General features: G+C 41.6%; 1 protein-coding gene across 5 annotated transcripts in view; it reads left to right on the top strand.

Annotated features, from left to right (window-relative positions):
* The window catches only part of LOC104587801 (DNA replication ATP-dependent helicase/nuclease JHS1-like), a 55,567-nt gene extending 41,808 nt beyond the window's left edge, over positions 1-13,759 (top strand). For all 5 annotated transcript variants that reach the window (XR_016082878.1, XR_016082879.1, XR_016082877.1 and 2 more), the window contains 2 exons: positions 12,974-13,079; positions 13,439-13,759. Coding sequence is in view for 1 of the 5 variants with exons in the window: in XM_088898949.1 (XP_088755075.1) it covers positions 12,974-13,042 (69 nt within the window). In the remaining 4 variants the exon portion in view is untranslated. The remainder of the gene's footprint in view (positions 1-12,973; positions 13,080-13,438) is intronic.
* Positions 13,760-17,883: the final 4,124 nt, after the last annotated feature.

Raw genomic sequence — 17,883 nt, 5'->3', positions numbered from 1 at the left:
GTGGTTACTCATTCTACCTGTTGACCTCGGGGCCACTCCTCCTCTAGTCCCCCTATCGATCTGCCTGCCAATCTATTTGTTCCCTCTCTTATCGCAAGATGAATTTCTTCAGGTATCTGCGGCAGATAAGTTCCTCGATCTCGTTGCAGAGATTCCTGCAATTCTTTGTGTTGTGTCCGTGATCTTGGTGAAAATGGTAGTACACATTTGGGTTTCTTGTTGCTGGGTCTCCCCTTAGCCTGGGAGGCCATTTGACGAATGAGGAGTCCTTAATAACCATTAAGATCTCTCATCGCTTAGCGTTCAAAGACGTGTAGCTCGTTCTCTCCACAGGTGGGGTCCTGGATCACCGACCTGACTTGCGAGTTCACGAGGGGGACCGGCTTCTTGAGTTGCTTCTTCCCCTGCTCGAGGACTTGCTTTTCTTCCTTTTCTGTCCACCATTACTCATTCCTTCATTTTCTCTCTTCCTCTTCTCCAGCAGTGGGTTGTCGATCTTTTGATTGATCTCCTCCTTGGTATCGATGATCTAATCTGCTAACTTAAGAAATTCGGTGACGTCCTTTGTGGGGGATTCCTTTCTTTGTTGTAGTGAGTTGCACCACCGGGTCGAGGTCCGGTATCTACAGGCAAGTGTCATTGAAGCGCTTAATATAGCTTCTGATTGATTCTCCTTCCCTCTAAACCACGTTTAGAAGACTTTCTTGCGATTTCGGACACTTCTTGCTAGTAATGAAGTGTGCAGTAAACAAGTTGGCAAATTGGGACCAACTTTTGATGGAGCCCGACGCGAGATTTTGGTACCAAGTTTGGACTACCCCCTTAAATGTAGTTGAGAAGGCCACACACATGCAGGACTCATCAGCCCTAGCTAGGTGCATCTGAGACTGGAAAGAGTCCACATGGTCATTGGGGCCAAACAAACCGTCATACTCATCTAATGGGAGCATCTTAAAATCTTTTGGCATTGGAGTTGCCAAGAGCTCTGGAGATAGAGGGGATGACCGACAAAGTAGTGAAGGCGCAGTCTTTGTAGCCACCGAGCTCACTTCTTCCTTTCCTTTGGTTTGCTCTTCTTGCTGGCCTGGCTTCACTGGCAGGCTGTCCTTGGCCAACTTCAGTCTGGTCTAGTACTTCAGCCTTGCCGTGAGGTAGATCCTGATTCCTTGTTGGATTTTGTACGTTGTGGGGCTCAAACTGGCTATCAAGAGGAATGGAGATGCCTTGTCTCGAGTTTTCACCTCGAACCCCAAGCTGATCTGCTCGTGAGCCGTCATTTTCTTGTTGTGAGTACTGAGGCGGATTGGGCTAACTATCCCCGGACCTGTTTCTGAGATTTCCTTGTGAGACTGGAGGAGTGTGCTGACCGTCTCTCCTCCCACGGGGTGAAACCTGACTCCTAAGAGGAATCAGTACTTGTGAGGTCTCTTTGCCCCGATGGGGAGATCGGTTGATGTTCTGGTTAATTTCAGGCCGATTTGGGTTCTAGCCCTAATGGGGCCCTGGGTGCCGAGGTGGAACCGACTGCTGGTTTGGCTGTAGTGGAGGGAACTGGTGTTGATACTGCTGGTACAAATAGTAATGATGGTAATGCTAGAACTGTTGGACCTGCTGCATCTGGATTTGAATAGCCCAAACGCACTGAACAAGGTCATGAAACTAGGAATGCCCGATTCTGGGGGAACCACGGATGGCTCAGAGAAAGTTGCACCTACCACTAGGAGAAGTGGGATGCTCACTTGCGTGGTGCTCGGTGGTGCAGACAGCGACAAGACTCCAGACGTTGTGAGCGGAATAGTGAACTGGCCAATGCATACCGTAGGACCTTGGGGGAAGGTTGATTGCTGGGCTTGCCCCCTGGTGACATTCATCTCGATGCTTTTTCCGGTGTGGCTGGCTGGAAGATGCCATTGAGGTTGAGATTAAGTTTGAAACTGTAAAGAGATAGGGATGACCTTTCGATCGCTTCCCACAGACGATGCCAATTGATGGTGCATGTGTTATGGACACACCGATCCGCAGCGCACTACGGCGCAGTCATAGGCAGCAACACGCACAGCAGCCGGCACCGCCCGACAGCGTCGCACAGCAGCACGCACCGCTCGACAGCGCGCAGCATGCACCGCCCGGCAGCGCGCTGCACGCACCGCCCGGTAGCGCGCACAGCAGCACACACCGCCCGGTAGCGCGCACAGCAGCACACACCGCCCGACAATGCGCAGCACACACCGCCTGGCAGCACGCAGCACGCACTGCCCGGCAGTGTGCAGCACACACTACATGGCAGCAGCACAGGATGCAGCACGCACCGCACGGCAGCACGCACCTCACGGCAGCAGCATTGCGAGACGTGCGCACCGCCCGGCAGCAGCAGTAGGGCGGGGCCCACATGACAGCTCATCAGTGTGGGTCCATACTTATCTTACCACATCAGCTCTGCCCGCCAACTTGCCGCCAGCTACACCATTCCTTATCCCTTATCCCTTATCCTTATCCTTATCTTATCTTATCTTCTTAAATAAGAGTTGTGTTACCATTAGGAGTTTGAGTTTGAGTTGGATTACCCTAGCCTAGCCGAATCCAACAAGGAATTTCCTTCTGTAATCTCCTATTTAAGGAGCTACGAGTTGAAGTAAGACATTCAGTTTTCCAGTCAAGAGAAGAGTGAGGAGAGTTCGGGTGGTCTCTTGGACAAATCACCCATTCGAAGAGTTCGGGTGGTCTTTTGGACAAATCACCCATTCGGTTTTCCACAATAGGGTCACGCAAGGGAAGGCGCAAGGGAAAGAAGGGCTTTCTCCCCATGGACCGACCCGTGACGAGATCCTACGCGCGGGCCCATAACATTCTGGTATCAGAGCCAAACGTCATGGGTGAAATGGAGCAGCTATCTTCCAGGGTCCACGAACTGAAACAAAGGCTAGCAGAAACCAACATGGAGGTTCATGAAGTCAAGGAAGATGTTCGGGAGCTGCGACGCCTGCTGGAAGCATTCCTCTCCAACAAAAAAAGGAGTTCGGAGGAAATCGCCAACACAAACAGTCGTCGTCCAGACTGGGTAGAGGCATCCAGCGAACAGCAGATCACTGCCCCGACACCCGTAGTTATTCCCAAGTATAGCCGTTGGAAGTTTTCCTCATACAGTGGCAGCGGCGACCCACTGGGAGGGCTGTACCGCTGCGACCAATTCTTTCGTAATCAGCACACGGAGGATGAAACTGTAAAGTCTCCTCCTTTGGCCGGGGATGGTAACTATGCAGAAGCCCAAGAGACAGGAGTGCGCAAGAGATATAAGGTGGATGGGCCGGATATGGAGGTAACTTTCTTTCAAGCTTATATTGATGGCATGGATTTTGTGTTCATGGACAGCCCAATGTTCCGCAATATTGAGAAAAATATATATGGGGGAGGCCAAGGGGATATTTTAAAACGCATGGTTCTCTTCTATAAGGTTGCACTTGAGGTTCTCTTCTGTAAGTATACCTGGTGCGTTCCTGTGATCCACAACATAGCACACCGGGGTCGTGGTCCAGTACGCGATTTTCGTTATGTGGATCTTCCACAAAACTACTTCAAACTACATGACCCAGGAGGTGGGGAACACTAATGTCCTTGCAGCTGGCCTGAGAGCAGCAGATCGTGTGGTCACTGTAAGCCATGGTTACGCCTGGGAACTGAAAACTAAAGAGGGTGGTTGGGCTCTGAACCAAGTAATAAATGAGTTTGATTGGAAGCTGAAGGGCATCGTGAATGGGATTGATGCAAACGAAGGGAACCCACAGTTAGATGTTTACCTGGCATTGGATGGCTACACCAATTACTCTGCAGAGACTCTTTAGACAGGCAAGCCTCAATGCAAAGCAGCTCTACAAAGGGAGCTTGGTCTTCCTCTTCGGGAGAATGTTCCTCTGATTGGGTTCATTGGCAGGCTTGACCATCGGAAAGGTGTTGATCTCGTTGCTGAGTCCATTCCTTGGATGGTGGACCAGGATGTGCAACTAGTCATGTTGGGCACTGGGAGACCTGACTGGGAACAGCTTCTCAAACATTTTGAGAGTCAACACCATGACAAAGTTAGGGGTTGGGTTGGTTTCTCTGTGAAAATGGCCCATCGAATAACTGTTGGTGCAGACATCCTACTCATGCCTTCTAGATTTGAGCCATGTGGACTGAACCAGCTTTATGCACTGAGCTACGGGGCAGTCCCTGTTGTTCATGCTGTTGGTGGACAGAGAGATAGTGTGCAACCGTTTGATCCATTGGCAGAGTTCCAGGAGGGGTGTGATGTTATGGACACACCGACCGGCAGCGCACTGCGGCGCAGTCATAGGCAGCAGCACGCACTGCCTGGCAGCGCGGCACAGTAGCATGCACCGCCCGACAGCGCGCAGCACACACCGCCCGGCAGCGTGCACAGCAGCACGCACTGCCCGACAACGCGCAGCATGCACTGCCTGGCAGCACGCACCGCCCGGCAACGCGCAGCATGCACCGCCCGGCAGCGCGCAGCATGCACCGCACGACAGCAGCACTGCGAGATGCGCGCACCGCCCGGCAGCAGTAGTAAGGTGGGGCCCACATGACAGCTCATCAGGGTGGGTCCATACTTATCTTACCACATCAGCTCTACCCGCCAACTCGCCGCCAGCTACACCATTCCTTATACCTTATCCCTTATCCTTATCTTATCTTATCTTCTTAAATAAGAGTTGTGTTACCATTAGGAGTAGGTAATTAGGAGTTTGAATTTGAATTGGATTACCCTAGCCTAGCCGAATCCAACAAGGAATTTCCTTCTGTAATCTCCTATTTAAGGAGCTACGAGTTGAAGTAAAGACATTCAGTTTTCCAGTCAAGAGAAGAGTGAGGAGAGTTCGGGTGGTCTCTTGGACAAATCACCCATTCGGAGAGTTTGGGTGGTCTCTTGGACAAATCACCCATTCGGTTTTCCACAATAGGGTCTACACGCAAGGGAAGGCGCAAGGGAAAGTAGGGCTTTCTCCCCGTGGACCAACCCGTGACGAGATCCTACACGCGGGCCCATAACAACACGATCTGGCTACTCCTAGCTGGATGGCAATCCGAATTCCAATTGGGCGGCGAGTTGGATCAATCTGCAAAATAGTGGACCAGAGAAACTGGGGTAGCTAACCCGGTGAGGTCGCTATGATGCTTAATACTTATGCTGTGAATGCGAGCTAAATGCGTGAGAGCTTGAGTGCTAGTGAGTAGAGTAATCATGTGTACCTTTACCTTGAGGATTCATGTCTTTATATACTAGAGTAGTCATGGGCCTTACGTAAGAGCTCCAGGATCTCCGGGTTGTGGAGATAAGGTTTGTTCCATTTCTGAATGAGAGTAATGGGTTCATAAGGTTTATCATTTACCTTGGATTCAGGCAGAGCCGGGACGAGTTCTCATCGTGATCTCAGGAAATTCGAGATCTGTTGGCTCATCGTGATCTCGAGAAATTCGGGATCTGTTGGGGAGGCCTTTGGAGTTAGTTATGTGGCGTTTCGGCTCATTAGCTCTGATTTGGCACTTTGATTCTTTAGTCCTGAACTGGATTGGGTGTTGGGGTGCCTCTACACCGAGGTGGTTTTTTGGGCCAACATGGCTGAATACCCGAGCTCCGAATGTTGCGAACTGGGCTTGTTTGGCTGAGTTGTCACCCCTCGATCAGATCGCACCTACGTGTCCCCTTCTTGCTAGGTCGTGCCAAATCACCCTTCATCATATTCAATTTTTGTTAACTTCAAAGAATTCAGATGGTCATTAATCAGCATTAAAAACAAACAAGGATATGCTGATCAATGCAAAATTGGAGGTTGATCTATGCATGCTATTCTCCATCAATTACCTTCATCTGAAAATGATAAGTCCATAATATAGAGATTTGAGATATTGTTGGAATGCCATATCCATGGAAGCATGGTGAATACCTTAAAATATAGGTTGAGCCATAGTTGTCAAGGCGTAGGAAATTCTCGGACAGTGGGGTGCCTAGTCGCCTAGGTAATAAGAATTTTCTAAAACACAAGATTATTTGAGTTCATTATCGTTCAAGTATAAGAAAAACTAATCCTTGTATATGGCTGCATCAAGTGATAAGAAGCCACTAGATGACTTGCTCTAGGAACTCTTGAATCAAGTTGTTATGCGCACCAGAAGCTAGAAAACAAGTTGTAGTTGATCAGATTAGAACCTTAAGGAAACTAAGTCCTTAAAGAATCCAATCTTGGAGATGCCACAAAGGTTGATCACTCCCTTGATAAGTCAAGATATTGTATTCTACCAAGAACACAAGAAGGCAAAGCTAAGCTTGCTGAAAATACCACTGTATTATTGATGGTTTTCGTTTTACATAGTTGTGGCCTTTATATAGGCATGTAAACATCATCATCTTATAAGGAAACTCCTAACTATTGATTATCTTATCAGGAAACACCTAACTGATGAGGATCCCTTTGATTTAGGAAAACAAATTTGTTTTGAAATAGGAATCCTTCTAAAAGACTACAACTAATGACAACTAAGCATAGAAAAGTCAAAGTAAACAAAACAAGATAAAAACAAGCCCATCAATACATCTTAGCATGCGAATTGGGCCTTTTCTTATCATGTCCATGCGCCAAGCCCATCAAGCTTTGTTCTTCAAGTGTTCTAAGCCTTGCACATCGTCTTGCACATAAAGATAGGTGATTATCTTTGGTGAAGCTTTGGAAACTGGTAGAACAGTCTTAGAATCTTCTAGAACAACCTCTTTGTCATGCACTTTCTTGATGAAGCCTTGTAGAGCCTCTTTCATCCTCTTTGTCCTTGCCCTAGTCATTGGACCACCGATTCCTTGCAAAGGATCTTGAGAATATTTGAGACTATTAGCTTGAGCCATTTGGCCAACACCTCAATCTCCATTATTCCCTCCTTCCTCGAAAGGATTCGTCATCGAATCACCTACATCAAACAAAGATAAATCAGCAACATTAAAAGTCGCACTAACATTACCATAGTTGCTTGGCAAATCTAGCTTGTAGGCGTTATCATTGATTCTTTCCAAGAATTGAAAAGGCCCATCTCCCCTAGGCTGCAATTTTGATTTTCTTTGTGTAGGAAACCTCTCCTTACGCATGTGTACCCAAACCCAATCTCCAGGTTCGAAAACAACCTTCAAATGCCCCTTATTAGCTTGCTTAGCATATTGCTCATTCTTCCTTTCAATGTTAGCCTGAACCTTGGCATGTAAATCCTTTACAAAAACTACATTTTTCTCACCATCAAGATTAGCATGTTCATTGGTAGGCAAATGTAAAATATCCATAGGAGTTAAAGGATTAAAGCCACAAACAACTTCAAAAGGTGAAAAACAAGTAGTAGAATTAACAGACCGGTAATATGCAAACCCAATATGTGGCAAACACTTCTCCCACTGCCTTAAATTCTTTTGAATGATAGCACGCAACAAAGTAGTAAGTGTCCTATTAACTGCTTCAGTTTGACCATCCATTTGAAGATGTGCAACAGTAGAAAACAAGAGTTTAGTTCCTAATTTATTCCATAAAGTGCGCCAAAAATGACTTAAGAACTTAACATCTCTATCACTAACAATTGTCTTAGGCAAACCATGCAAACAAACAACTTCTTTAAAGAACAAGTCAGCAATATGTGTTGCATCATTGGTTTTAGAACAAGCAATGAAATGAGCCATTTTACTAAACCGATCAACAACAATGAATATGCTGTCCTTACCACTTTGAGACATTGGTAACCCTAAAACAAAATCCATAAAATATCAATCCAGGGTTGGTTAGGCACTGGTAACGGGGTATACAAGCCATGCGGTTTAATATTAGATTTTGCTTGCCTACACATAATGCACTTATTACAAACAGATTGTACATCATGCTTCATAGTAGGCCAATAAAAATGCTCACGCAATATATCTAGAGTCTTTTGTACACCAAAGTGCCCCATCAAGTCGCCTCCATGAGTTTCTCTAACAATTAACTCACGAATAGAACAAATAGACACACACGATTTATCTTTCTTAAACAGAAATCCTTCATGCCTATAGAAATCATTAAGCGCACACTTATAACATGCATTCCATACTTGGCCGAAATCAGAATCATGAGCGTACAAATCCTTAATCAATTCAAAACCAAGTAACTTAGTTTGCAAAGATGTAAGTAATGCGTACCTCCTAGATAATGCATCAGCAACAACATTTTCATTTCCATGTTTGTACCTGAGCACATAAGAAAATATCTCTATGAACTCCAGCCACTTACCATTCCTTTTATTAAGGTTACCTTGGGATTTCAAGAACTTTAAGCTCTCATGATCAGAATGAATGATGAATTCCCTTGGCCACAAGTAATGCTGCCATGTTTGAAGAGTCATCACTAATGCATAAAGTTCCTTGTCATAAGTAGGATAATTCAAGGCTGCCCCACTTAGCTTTTCACTAAAATAAGCAATTGGTTTGGAATCTTGCATCAAAACAGCCCCTATTCCAATTCCAAATGCATCACATTCTACCTCAAAAGCTTTATGAAAGTTAGGCGAACACAACAAAGGTGCATTAGTTAGCTTATCTTTCAAAGTTTTGAACGCTCGATTATGCACTTCATCCCACTTAAAAACAACATTCTTTTTGACAAGTTCATTCAAAGGTGCAGCAATAGAACTAAAATCCTTAACAAACCTTCGATAAAAACATGCTAAACCATGAAAACTTCTTACCTCGTTCGCATTCTTAGGTGTAGGACAGTCCCTTATTGCCTTTACCTTCTCTTCATCAACACTAATACCCTGCAAACTAACAACAAATCCAAGAAACATAACAAATTCCATGCGAACTAACAACAAACCTTCTCTTCTTGCAAATTTCTTGGGTGTGCAAAGAATATTTCCATCTTCCTAAAGCATCTCAATACAATCATGTCACATTTTCCTATCAACCAATCATATCCGAATTTGGAATTGTTGGATGGATCTTGTAGTGTATGTGTAAACATTAAACAAATTAATTTTTGTGAAAGATGTACAAGATGTGTTCACAAACAAGCCAACCTTCCCCTTTCCCTTTTCTTTGCTCCTTTTCCATGGGCAATATTTCAAAGCTACATAGACCAAATAAAGTGCTTGCAGGGAAAAGCAATCTAATAGCTAAATTACTCAAATTTCAACTTTGAGGAGAAAACTTCCCAAGTTCAGATCTGCCATGCAAAGAATACTTGACACATTGCTAATGCATACAGCCAGCAATGGACAACTGTGCATCCCATGTTTTATTAGCTCTGACTTGTGTGCAAAGGACTTAAATCATCCCTTTAACTTTTGCACAAGTCTAGAGCCATACAGATGGGAGGTACAGCCATCTTCACTAATTGGTATTTACTCTATACAGCAATGCGCACAGCAGATTAAAACTCATTGCTGCGGATTGTATTTACCTTTTCATCTAGATAATGGAGCAATAATTTCGTTAATGACATGTCCTATTATCTTTGTCATCTAATGAAGAGCTTTCTGAATAAAAGAGGAAGAAAGTGAAAGAATGGTAGGATCCATCTAATGGACGCCATGAAGGTTGCGGAATGGGTGGGGCGAATTTCAAAAATTTCCTACCTTCTCCCAACTGGGAATCATATTCCCTGAATTTAGAATACAATATTCAAGGATCTACTTGAACCCTAATCAAACCAGATCTGTACCAAAAGATAAATGGGAGGATTATACCTGATCCGGAGAAGCAGTATCTCCCAAAGTTGGTGTTCACGCCCAAAGAATGCTCCAAGATCTGTCCCTGCTGAAGATGACACAGCTGTGGATGGAACAGAACCAGCAGGGTGCGTCCTACACACTGGATCCTTCACAAGAATCCCCTGGATGTACTAAACACTGAATTCTTTCAGTCTTTCTTGCAAGACTGATGTCAAGAACTGGTTTCTTGACTTTCTTTTCTGCAAAGATCGAATCTTGCAACAATACAGATGGCGGCGGCAGGAGGAGATCTCCAGAAACGAAAGGGCTGAACTGTTTTCTTTTCTGGAGAGTATGAGATCTAATCTCAAATCGCAGGAACCCTTCTTGCTTACCAAAACCCCTGGGATCGAAATCTGATTTCTCTCCCTCTTGGTACATTCGAAATTCTCCTCTCTTTTCTTCTTGATTAAGAAATCTCCTAATTAGGAGTTATCCCAATCCAAATCAGTATTTGGATAGGGGATAATCTTAATCCCTTTCCCAGATAGAGTTAGCTTACTCCTGATCTTATCAGGAGGTTACCAGATTCAAATCTGATTTGAATTTGGTCTCTAAGAGTGGATAAGGCTAAGAGCCCAATCCTTTTTGCTAACTTCAATCTCAAATTCGCCCCATTGATGGGTGATCATATCAGCCCACTTCGAAATGGGCTTTTGGCCCATTAAGTATTCAGTGTTTAATTAGTTTCCAGTCTGCTGCCCAGTTGGGCTTCTTTGTATGGCGTGGGACCCAAGCATTGATCTACACACCAGCCACATGGGTTCGGCCCAGCCTTTAATACAAGGCCCAGCCAAATTCACTGAAAATCTCAATGAACCCCTTGAGTCCATCGTATGAACCCTATGGGCCCAACACTTACATTAAGTGGTCCCTGGGCCAAGCCATCTTATAAAAACCCAGGGACTGTGGGCAGGTGCAAGATTAGCCCATCAGGTATTATCCTAAATGGTCTTACACTTAACCTCTCAGCCCTTAATGATCAAGCACTGCCCGACAAGAGAGGACCTCTCCCTCGGCTGCAAGGAACAGTGCCGCACTCTCCTCTCACATGGATCCCGGGAATTAAAACCATTTGCAAACATTTTGAAACCGTACATATATATGTAAATATATTAATTTTGCAAAAACAAAATTCCAACGATTGAAATCAACTGCCGGCAGTTTGGTTTCCATCAGAGAGAGTGCATTCCCGATCATTACCCTTTGTCCGACAAAGTGGCCGATTCTGTCACTATGACCACCCACTCAGATGAATTCTCAAACTGCCCCAACATACCCAGGTTTTGATCCCCACTAAGGATCTCACTGATTGGCATATCAAAGGCAGCCTGATCCAGCACCTAGTGAAGTGTCATAATCGAGTCTAGGGGTCAGGTGTAACTTTCCAGTTTTGCCCATCTATCTCCAAGGTCCAGGGCAAGACTGGAAATCTGGTCCGGTTCAAGGATTCAAGTAATCCCATGCTGTATGTGCCTCGGGTCTTACCCTGATGGCTGAGACAGGCCATCCCAACACTTGGTGGCACACCAGTATCAGCCTTGGCAGGATAAATCTCCCCAGACTTATCCAACGGCTGTGAACATTCAAAACTAACATGAGTCTCTACAAATGTCCAGTTTTAGGGTTTTACACAGAATTAAACCAAACAACATGAATCAAACATGCACTTTATTTATTTCCACTAAATAACAAAAGTACATCAAAATGATTGAAGCTAAGGGCATACAAAACTGTCTAACAGAAAGAACATGAACAAACTTGTTCCTAGACCATTTGGTTTTGACATTCTGTGCTGAGCTTAGTACTTTATGAAATATCTTATTCTCTCTGTATTGTATCTCAGACATAATCGAGATATTTCTAAAGGAACTTACATAAGAAATGAGCTTAGTACTGTTTGAAAGAGATGAGAACTCTTTAGGAACTTACATAAGAAATTTCCAAGTTCATTTTTCATTGTTGGAATTTATACAGTTTCTTTTCCAAGATTATCTTAAGATCTTCATATACTACTTTTTTTATTTTGCTTGATACATCATCACTTCATTGCTATTTTTTCATCACCTCACTGGTCTTGATCTGGTCTTCACCAATCAAGGAGCCATTTCTTTAGTTTTCCACAAACTCTAGACAATACCAATCAGGTTGTCCCCAACTATCAGATAAATGGATTTTTTTAGGCTGCAATGACAATGTGGGCAACCCTTTCAGTGGCAGTATACCAAGGTGATGTATATGTTCTATAGAATAAAAAAATGTCTATTAGGATTTGGCCTTAGATTGTTATGGATAAGTGATCAGTGGAAAAATGCAAACTGATGAGAGAAATCATTAGTTGAACTGTCCACAAAATGATAGATATAGACATGGAAGAAGTAACCTGGAGGAGCATATTTGCAACAAAGATTTGAGAATTGAACAAGGCATCAAACCAAAAAGCTGTCTTGTTCATGGTTTTCATGCCTTATCCGGGTAGTTTAAATGCATAACCACCAAAACTAATCAGAACTGTTGAACCAAAGAGGTGTTTGGTTCCTAGTTTTCCTAGTTCAACCAAGCCATCCAATATGATTCTTAAAGCATTGATTTGCATGGCAGAATTTTTGTTGTCTTGTAGTTTTGGATAACTCTAGCTTTTTGTAGTCTTCTATTTAAAATTGTCATGAGTCTATTATTGATCTAGAGAGTGAATCAATGGTTGAGACTACAAAGCTGAAGAGTGAAGATGAATTACCATTTCTCATTGCTCTAAGTCCTGAAGAGTGAAACTAAAGGAGTCAGCACCAAACATATATAAAGCAATAAGTTTGGAGTCACTAGAGATGAAAGAATCAACACCTTCACAAGTTTGGAGTCAGCACCAAACATATCAGAAGAGGAAACTCTTCAGCTATTATTTATGCCTCTTTTATAGAAAAAAAAACTATTTTTTTCATTTTAATAACAATGACAACAAGGTTTTAATCATAAAAGCTGAAGAAATGTCTCAAATATTTCAGCCTGATAAAGGAGAAAGGCAGCTAAGTCCTCAATGTCCTTTGTTCATAGGTCACAAGATGTGTCAATACAAAAGAAGAACTGCTAAGCCCACAAGAGCAGAAAACCCTAGAAGTAATTGTAGAAGCAAGGTGATAGCATGTTTCCTTTAGTCATTCTCTTTGGAAACTTACATTCCCTTTTCTTTTTCTTTTTTTTTTTCTTGCAGCAAATACCCCTTGTCCATTATCCTAGTTGGAGTTGGAGATGGCCCTTGGGACATGATGAGGGAATTTAATGACAACATCTTTGCTTGAGCCTTTGATAATTTCCAGGTATGTGGTACATATGGTTTATGGAATTTAAGCTTTCATCCCTTGTTAATTTGTCATACTCCAGTTAATAGTTTTTTGAGTGATTTGATTAGGGATGATTGTTTTTTCCTATTCAGTTTGTAAGTTTTACAGAAATCGTGTCGAAGAATATACTAGTTTACAAAAAAGATGTAGAGTTTGCTCTAGCATCTTTGATGGAAATACCTTTACAATATAAAACAATGATGAGGCTTGATTTTTTATTTAGGTAAATTTTGTATAGATATAACTTTAATTTGTATTCAAATTGCAAGAAGGGTCACTTGATGCTTGATTCATTTTCTTTTGTTTTTTGACTTATTATATTTTATTTTTTGAAGGAATGAGACATGCTCCAAGTATTCTATCACAAGACAGTTACATGTAAAGTAAAGTTAGAGCTCTTCAAGATGTGGAATCAACCTCTCAAGCTATTCATCATTTTCAACCAATTCATTACAATGGTTACTTAACCCAAGACATAGCTTTAGATGTGGGTGGATACATTGAACCAAATTTCTATGTGTTAATTGTATTATTTATGATAGAAGTTCGAAAATTGTATTATATATTTAACACATTTGTGTATAAATATAGTTGGGATGTAATTCAACAACAGTTCACATGGTTTGTTGCTTAAAATATTTATGAGAAACATTTATTAAGTTGTGTCTACTTTACAATTAGCAACACTTGACTTCATTGTTGTGTATGAAATCTTAAGGTAACAAGTGTTTGATTGTTAGTAATTCAACAATAGTTCATAAAAATTGTTGCCATAAATATTTATAAGAAACAATTGTTCAGTTGTTGCTAATTTATAATTGGCAACAATTAACTTGATCGTTGTATAAGCAACTTTGGGCATTGTTGCCCATTCAATAACATTTTATACAAGCCTACGATGATTGTTAGATACAACTTTTCAACCGTTGCAAATTTACAATTAGCAACAGCTAACATGATTGTTAGGGATTGTATCATTAGGCAACAAATAATCGGTTGTTGTTAAAAAGTTATATAGGTAACAGAATTTTATACATTGTTGCTAAAACAATTTGTTTGGTGACACTTGTAAATGGTTGTTGCAAAACATTATTTTTGCCAGCAATTGGATCGGTTGTTGTGAAAAATTACATTTCGCAACAATTGATTGTTGCAAAACACTTTTAACAACGGCTTCGCTAGCAATAGCGCTTTTAGTTGTAAGTAAAACATTTGGCAATAGTTTTTCCTATATTAGAAACAATTTTTGACTGTTGACAATGGTCAATTTTCTTGTAGTATATATATTGATGTATGTGGTCCCATGAATGTTAGGACACGTAACCAGCATGTTTATTTCATAAATTTCTTTGATGATTACTCTCGGTATGGTTACGTGTACCTAATGAGACATAAGTCTGAATCCTTTGAAAAGTTCAAAGAGTTCAGACAAGAGGTCGATAAACAGCTGGGGAGACAAATCAAAACCCTTCGATCAGATCGAGGAGGTGAATATCTCTCCGATGAATTCATGGACTACTTAAAGGACAATGGGATTGTATCACAACTAGCTCCTCCTGCTACACTACAACTAAACGGTGTGTTAGAGAGGAGAAACCAAACTCTATTAGATATGGTCCGATCACTCCTTGTTCACTCAGAACTACCTATATCCTTTTGGGGGTACGGATTGGAGATTGTGATTTACATGTTAAATCGGGTTCCAACTAAATCCGTTCTCAAGACTCCTTATGATCTATGAACCGGTAAGAAACCAAGTGTAAGACACTTGAAGATTTGGGGTTGTCCAGCACATGTTAAAAGAACAAGTGCTGACAAATTGGAATCTAAGACCATTCGTTGCTTATTTGTAGGCTACCCCAAAAGCTCTATAAGATACCTATTCTATGACCCAAGAGAATAAAATGTGTTTTGTAGTCGAAATGCCTACTTTTCAGAAGAAGATTACATACTAGATAATCATCGTTAGGAAATTGTTCTTGATGATGAGAGCCCAGGAGTAGTGACAGATATTCCACAGGTTCTAGATAATTCCAAACTTATAAGGTCTACCCGGGTTTCTAGACCTCCAGTTCGTTACGACTATGATCAAGAAAGTTACTTGATGGAAGCCACGATCGGTGAGGGAGATCCCTTAACTTATACGGAAGCTATGTTGAACATAGATTCCTTGAAGTGGGTAGATGCCATGAAAGCCAAGATGGACTCAATGGAAACCAACAAGGTCTGGACTCTCGTATACCCACCCCTGGGGTGAAAGCAATTGATTGCCAATAGATCTACAAGAGGAAAAAGGGCTCTGATGGGAAGGTTGAATCCTATAAAGCTCGTCTTATAGCGAAGGGAGAGGTCCTTTCTTGTCGGGTAGTGTTTGATCATTATGGGCTGAGAGGTTAAATGCAAAACCATTTAGGGATAATAAACCTAATGGGCTAATCTCACATCTGCCCATAGTCCTTGGAACTTCATAAGATGGCTGGACCCAATGACCATTTAGTGTAAATGTTGCGCCCATTAAGAGCCTATACTGATGGACTCAGGGGTTCATTGTATTCAGCAGTGAATTCGGCCAAACCTTGTAACAGAGGCTAGGCTGAACCCATGTGGCTTATGTGGGGATCGATGATAGGGTCCCACGCCATACAAAGAGAGCCAAGCTAGACACCATTAAAAGGAAGTGAGCCTAAAAGCTTAATGGGCCTAAAACCCATTTCGAACTAGGTTAATTGGATTAATTAAATAGGGGGCGAATTTGGGTATGGATCAACAAATAAGGATAAGAGGATTACTCTTATCCACTTAAAGGGTCTAGATGCAAATAAAGATTTGGATTAGGAAAAGCTTATCCTGATCTGCAGATAACATAAGGGCCTTATCACTTAAAGAGTCCAGATCCAAATAAAGATTTGGATCAAGAAACTCCTCATCAAATTAGGAGATTAACTCTTTAAGGTCTATATAAAGGAGGAGGGTGAACTGTATTAATACACACAATTTAATTGATTTTTCTGCATTCATTTTTCTCTCTCTATTCTTTCCGCCCTACCCCATTCGATCTCCACCTCTTAGAGTGATCAAGATTGGATCTTGATATAGTTTCTTAGTGGAAGAAACAATCTTGAAGCTGTGCTCACATCCCTACACAATTCTTGCTAAAGAATTGGGGTTCTTGCTGAAGAATCCACTTGCTGATCCTGTCTCACCCTAAGCTATGTCATCCTCACCCTAGTGACCAAATAATCCTAAAAGTGAGATGGAGCATAAAATGCACTCACTTCCATCAAGGAGAGAAAAATAAAAAAAGAGAAAAAAGAGAGAAAAGATAAAAATGTTTCCCTAGTTTACTACTTGGGTTTGTATTAGCAAAAATTGGACTGATTGATGGATGAGTCGTGTATGACTTGGTTGTGTTGATTTAACAATTTGCAATAGTTAACCTAGAATATTTGTGGAAAAAGATAAAGGAAAGTTGAGTTTAAAGTTTGGTAGGATAATTTGTTCATTTTTGCTTAAGTTTTGTCTTGCCCGAGGACGGACAAGGTTTAAGTGTGGGGGGGATTTGATAGTGTGCAGAATTTCCATATTATTTGTATTTTTTCTTACATAATTAGTAAACTAATTATAGATTTTATTATGTTTTATGTTTGAAATATTAATTAATAGGTTTTATTGTATTTTATGTAGGATATCACGATTTGAGCTGCAAATGATAGTGAAATCACGATTTGGGCTGAAGGCAGCTTGCAGCAAAGCCCAACACGTTGAAAAAGCCCAATAAGAATTCAACATGCAAGAAGTGGGCCTATTCCATCGATCCTAGTAGGATTCGGCTAAGATAGAGGCTGAATCATCAAAGAGTTTTATTAGATTCAACTTCTTGTTGTATTTCTAAAAAGAAAATGAAAGAAAGATTTAGAGTCCATCTTAGTTAAGAATTTCTAGTTAGAGATAAGGATAAGATTAGATCTGAATTAAACATTATCCCATTAGGGAATTGGACTCCCAATGGAGAGAGAACTCCTAAGAGGAGCTGGAGACAACCCTCTCCTAAGGCTATATAAAGGGGGGCGGACTAGCAAGAAATCATCACTCAATCTTGGAAACAAGAATTCAGCAATCAAAGGAGGAAAGAAGCAGAATACACCCCTCTCATCTGGAAGCTGTGAATTCCCCATGGAGTGTGCGTAAGCTTTTATTTTCTGGTTGAAGGTTAGGGAAGCTTGATTCTATAACATTGTGAGATCTAATTGATTTTTATTTCAGTTCATTGTTTATGAGTATTCATATGTTTTCTGCGATTTCCTATGAGGATTATTTTTATTGATTAATCAAGGAGGATCCCTTGCTCAGTCGATGAAAATAATCTATGGCCGATTAAACCATCAATTTCGTATATGATTGTTCGGTTTAATCATTGTGGCAAATAACATAAATTGATTATGGACATGTTTTCGATTTATGTTAGGAGGATATATGATCTGGTTTAAACGATCCGAGCTTGTGTGTTTGCTGACCAGAATTGGGTCTCTCCCCTCTTAATGTTATTAATAGATTAAATCCTAAGAGCTTGTTTAGGACTGTCTATTAATAAGAAAAGCAATCAAAGAGCTTGTTTTGGTTGCCGAGAATTTGAGTAGAGATTGGCTGTTAGAGCTTATTAATGGCTATAACCAATTTATTCATAAGCAGATAAATTCACCCTTGCATCGATGATAAATGGTAAGAATCAAAGATGAACTTATCCCTTCAACCAGAAGCTGCCTTCCATTAATTTAATCCT

The sequence above is a fragment of the Nelumbo nucifera genome, chromosome 2, assembly GCF_055504915.1.
Source record: "Nelumbo nucifera cultivar China Antique chromosome 2, China Antique-T2T, whole genome shotgun sequence".
In the NCBI taxonomy this organism is placed as follows: Eukaryota; Viridiplantae; Streptophyta; class Magnoliopsida; order Proteales; family Nelumbonaceae; genus Nelumbo; species Nelumbo nucifera.
Note: the sequence above shows the minus strand (reverse complement) of the source record. Positions and strands in the feature narration are given on the sequence as shown.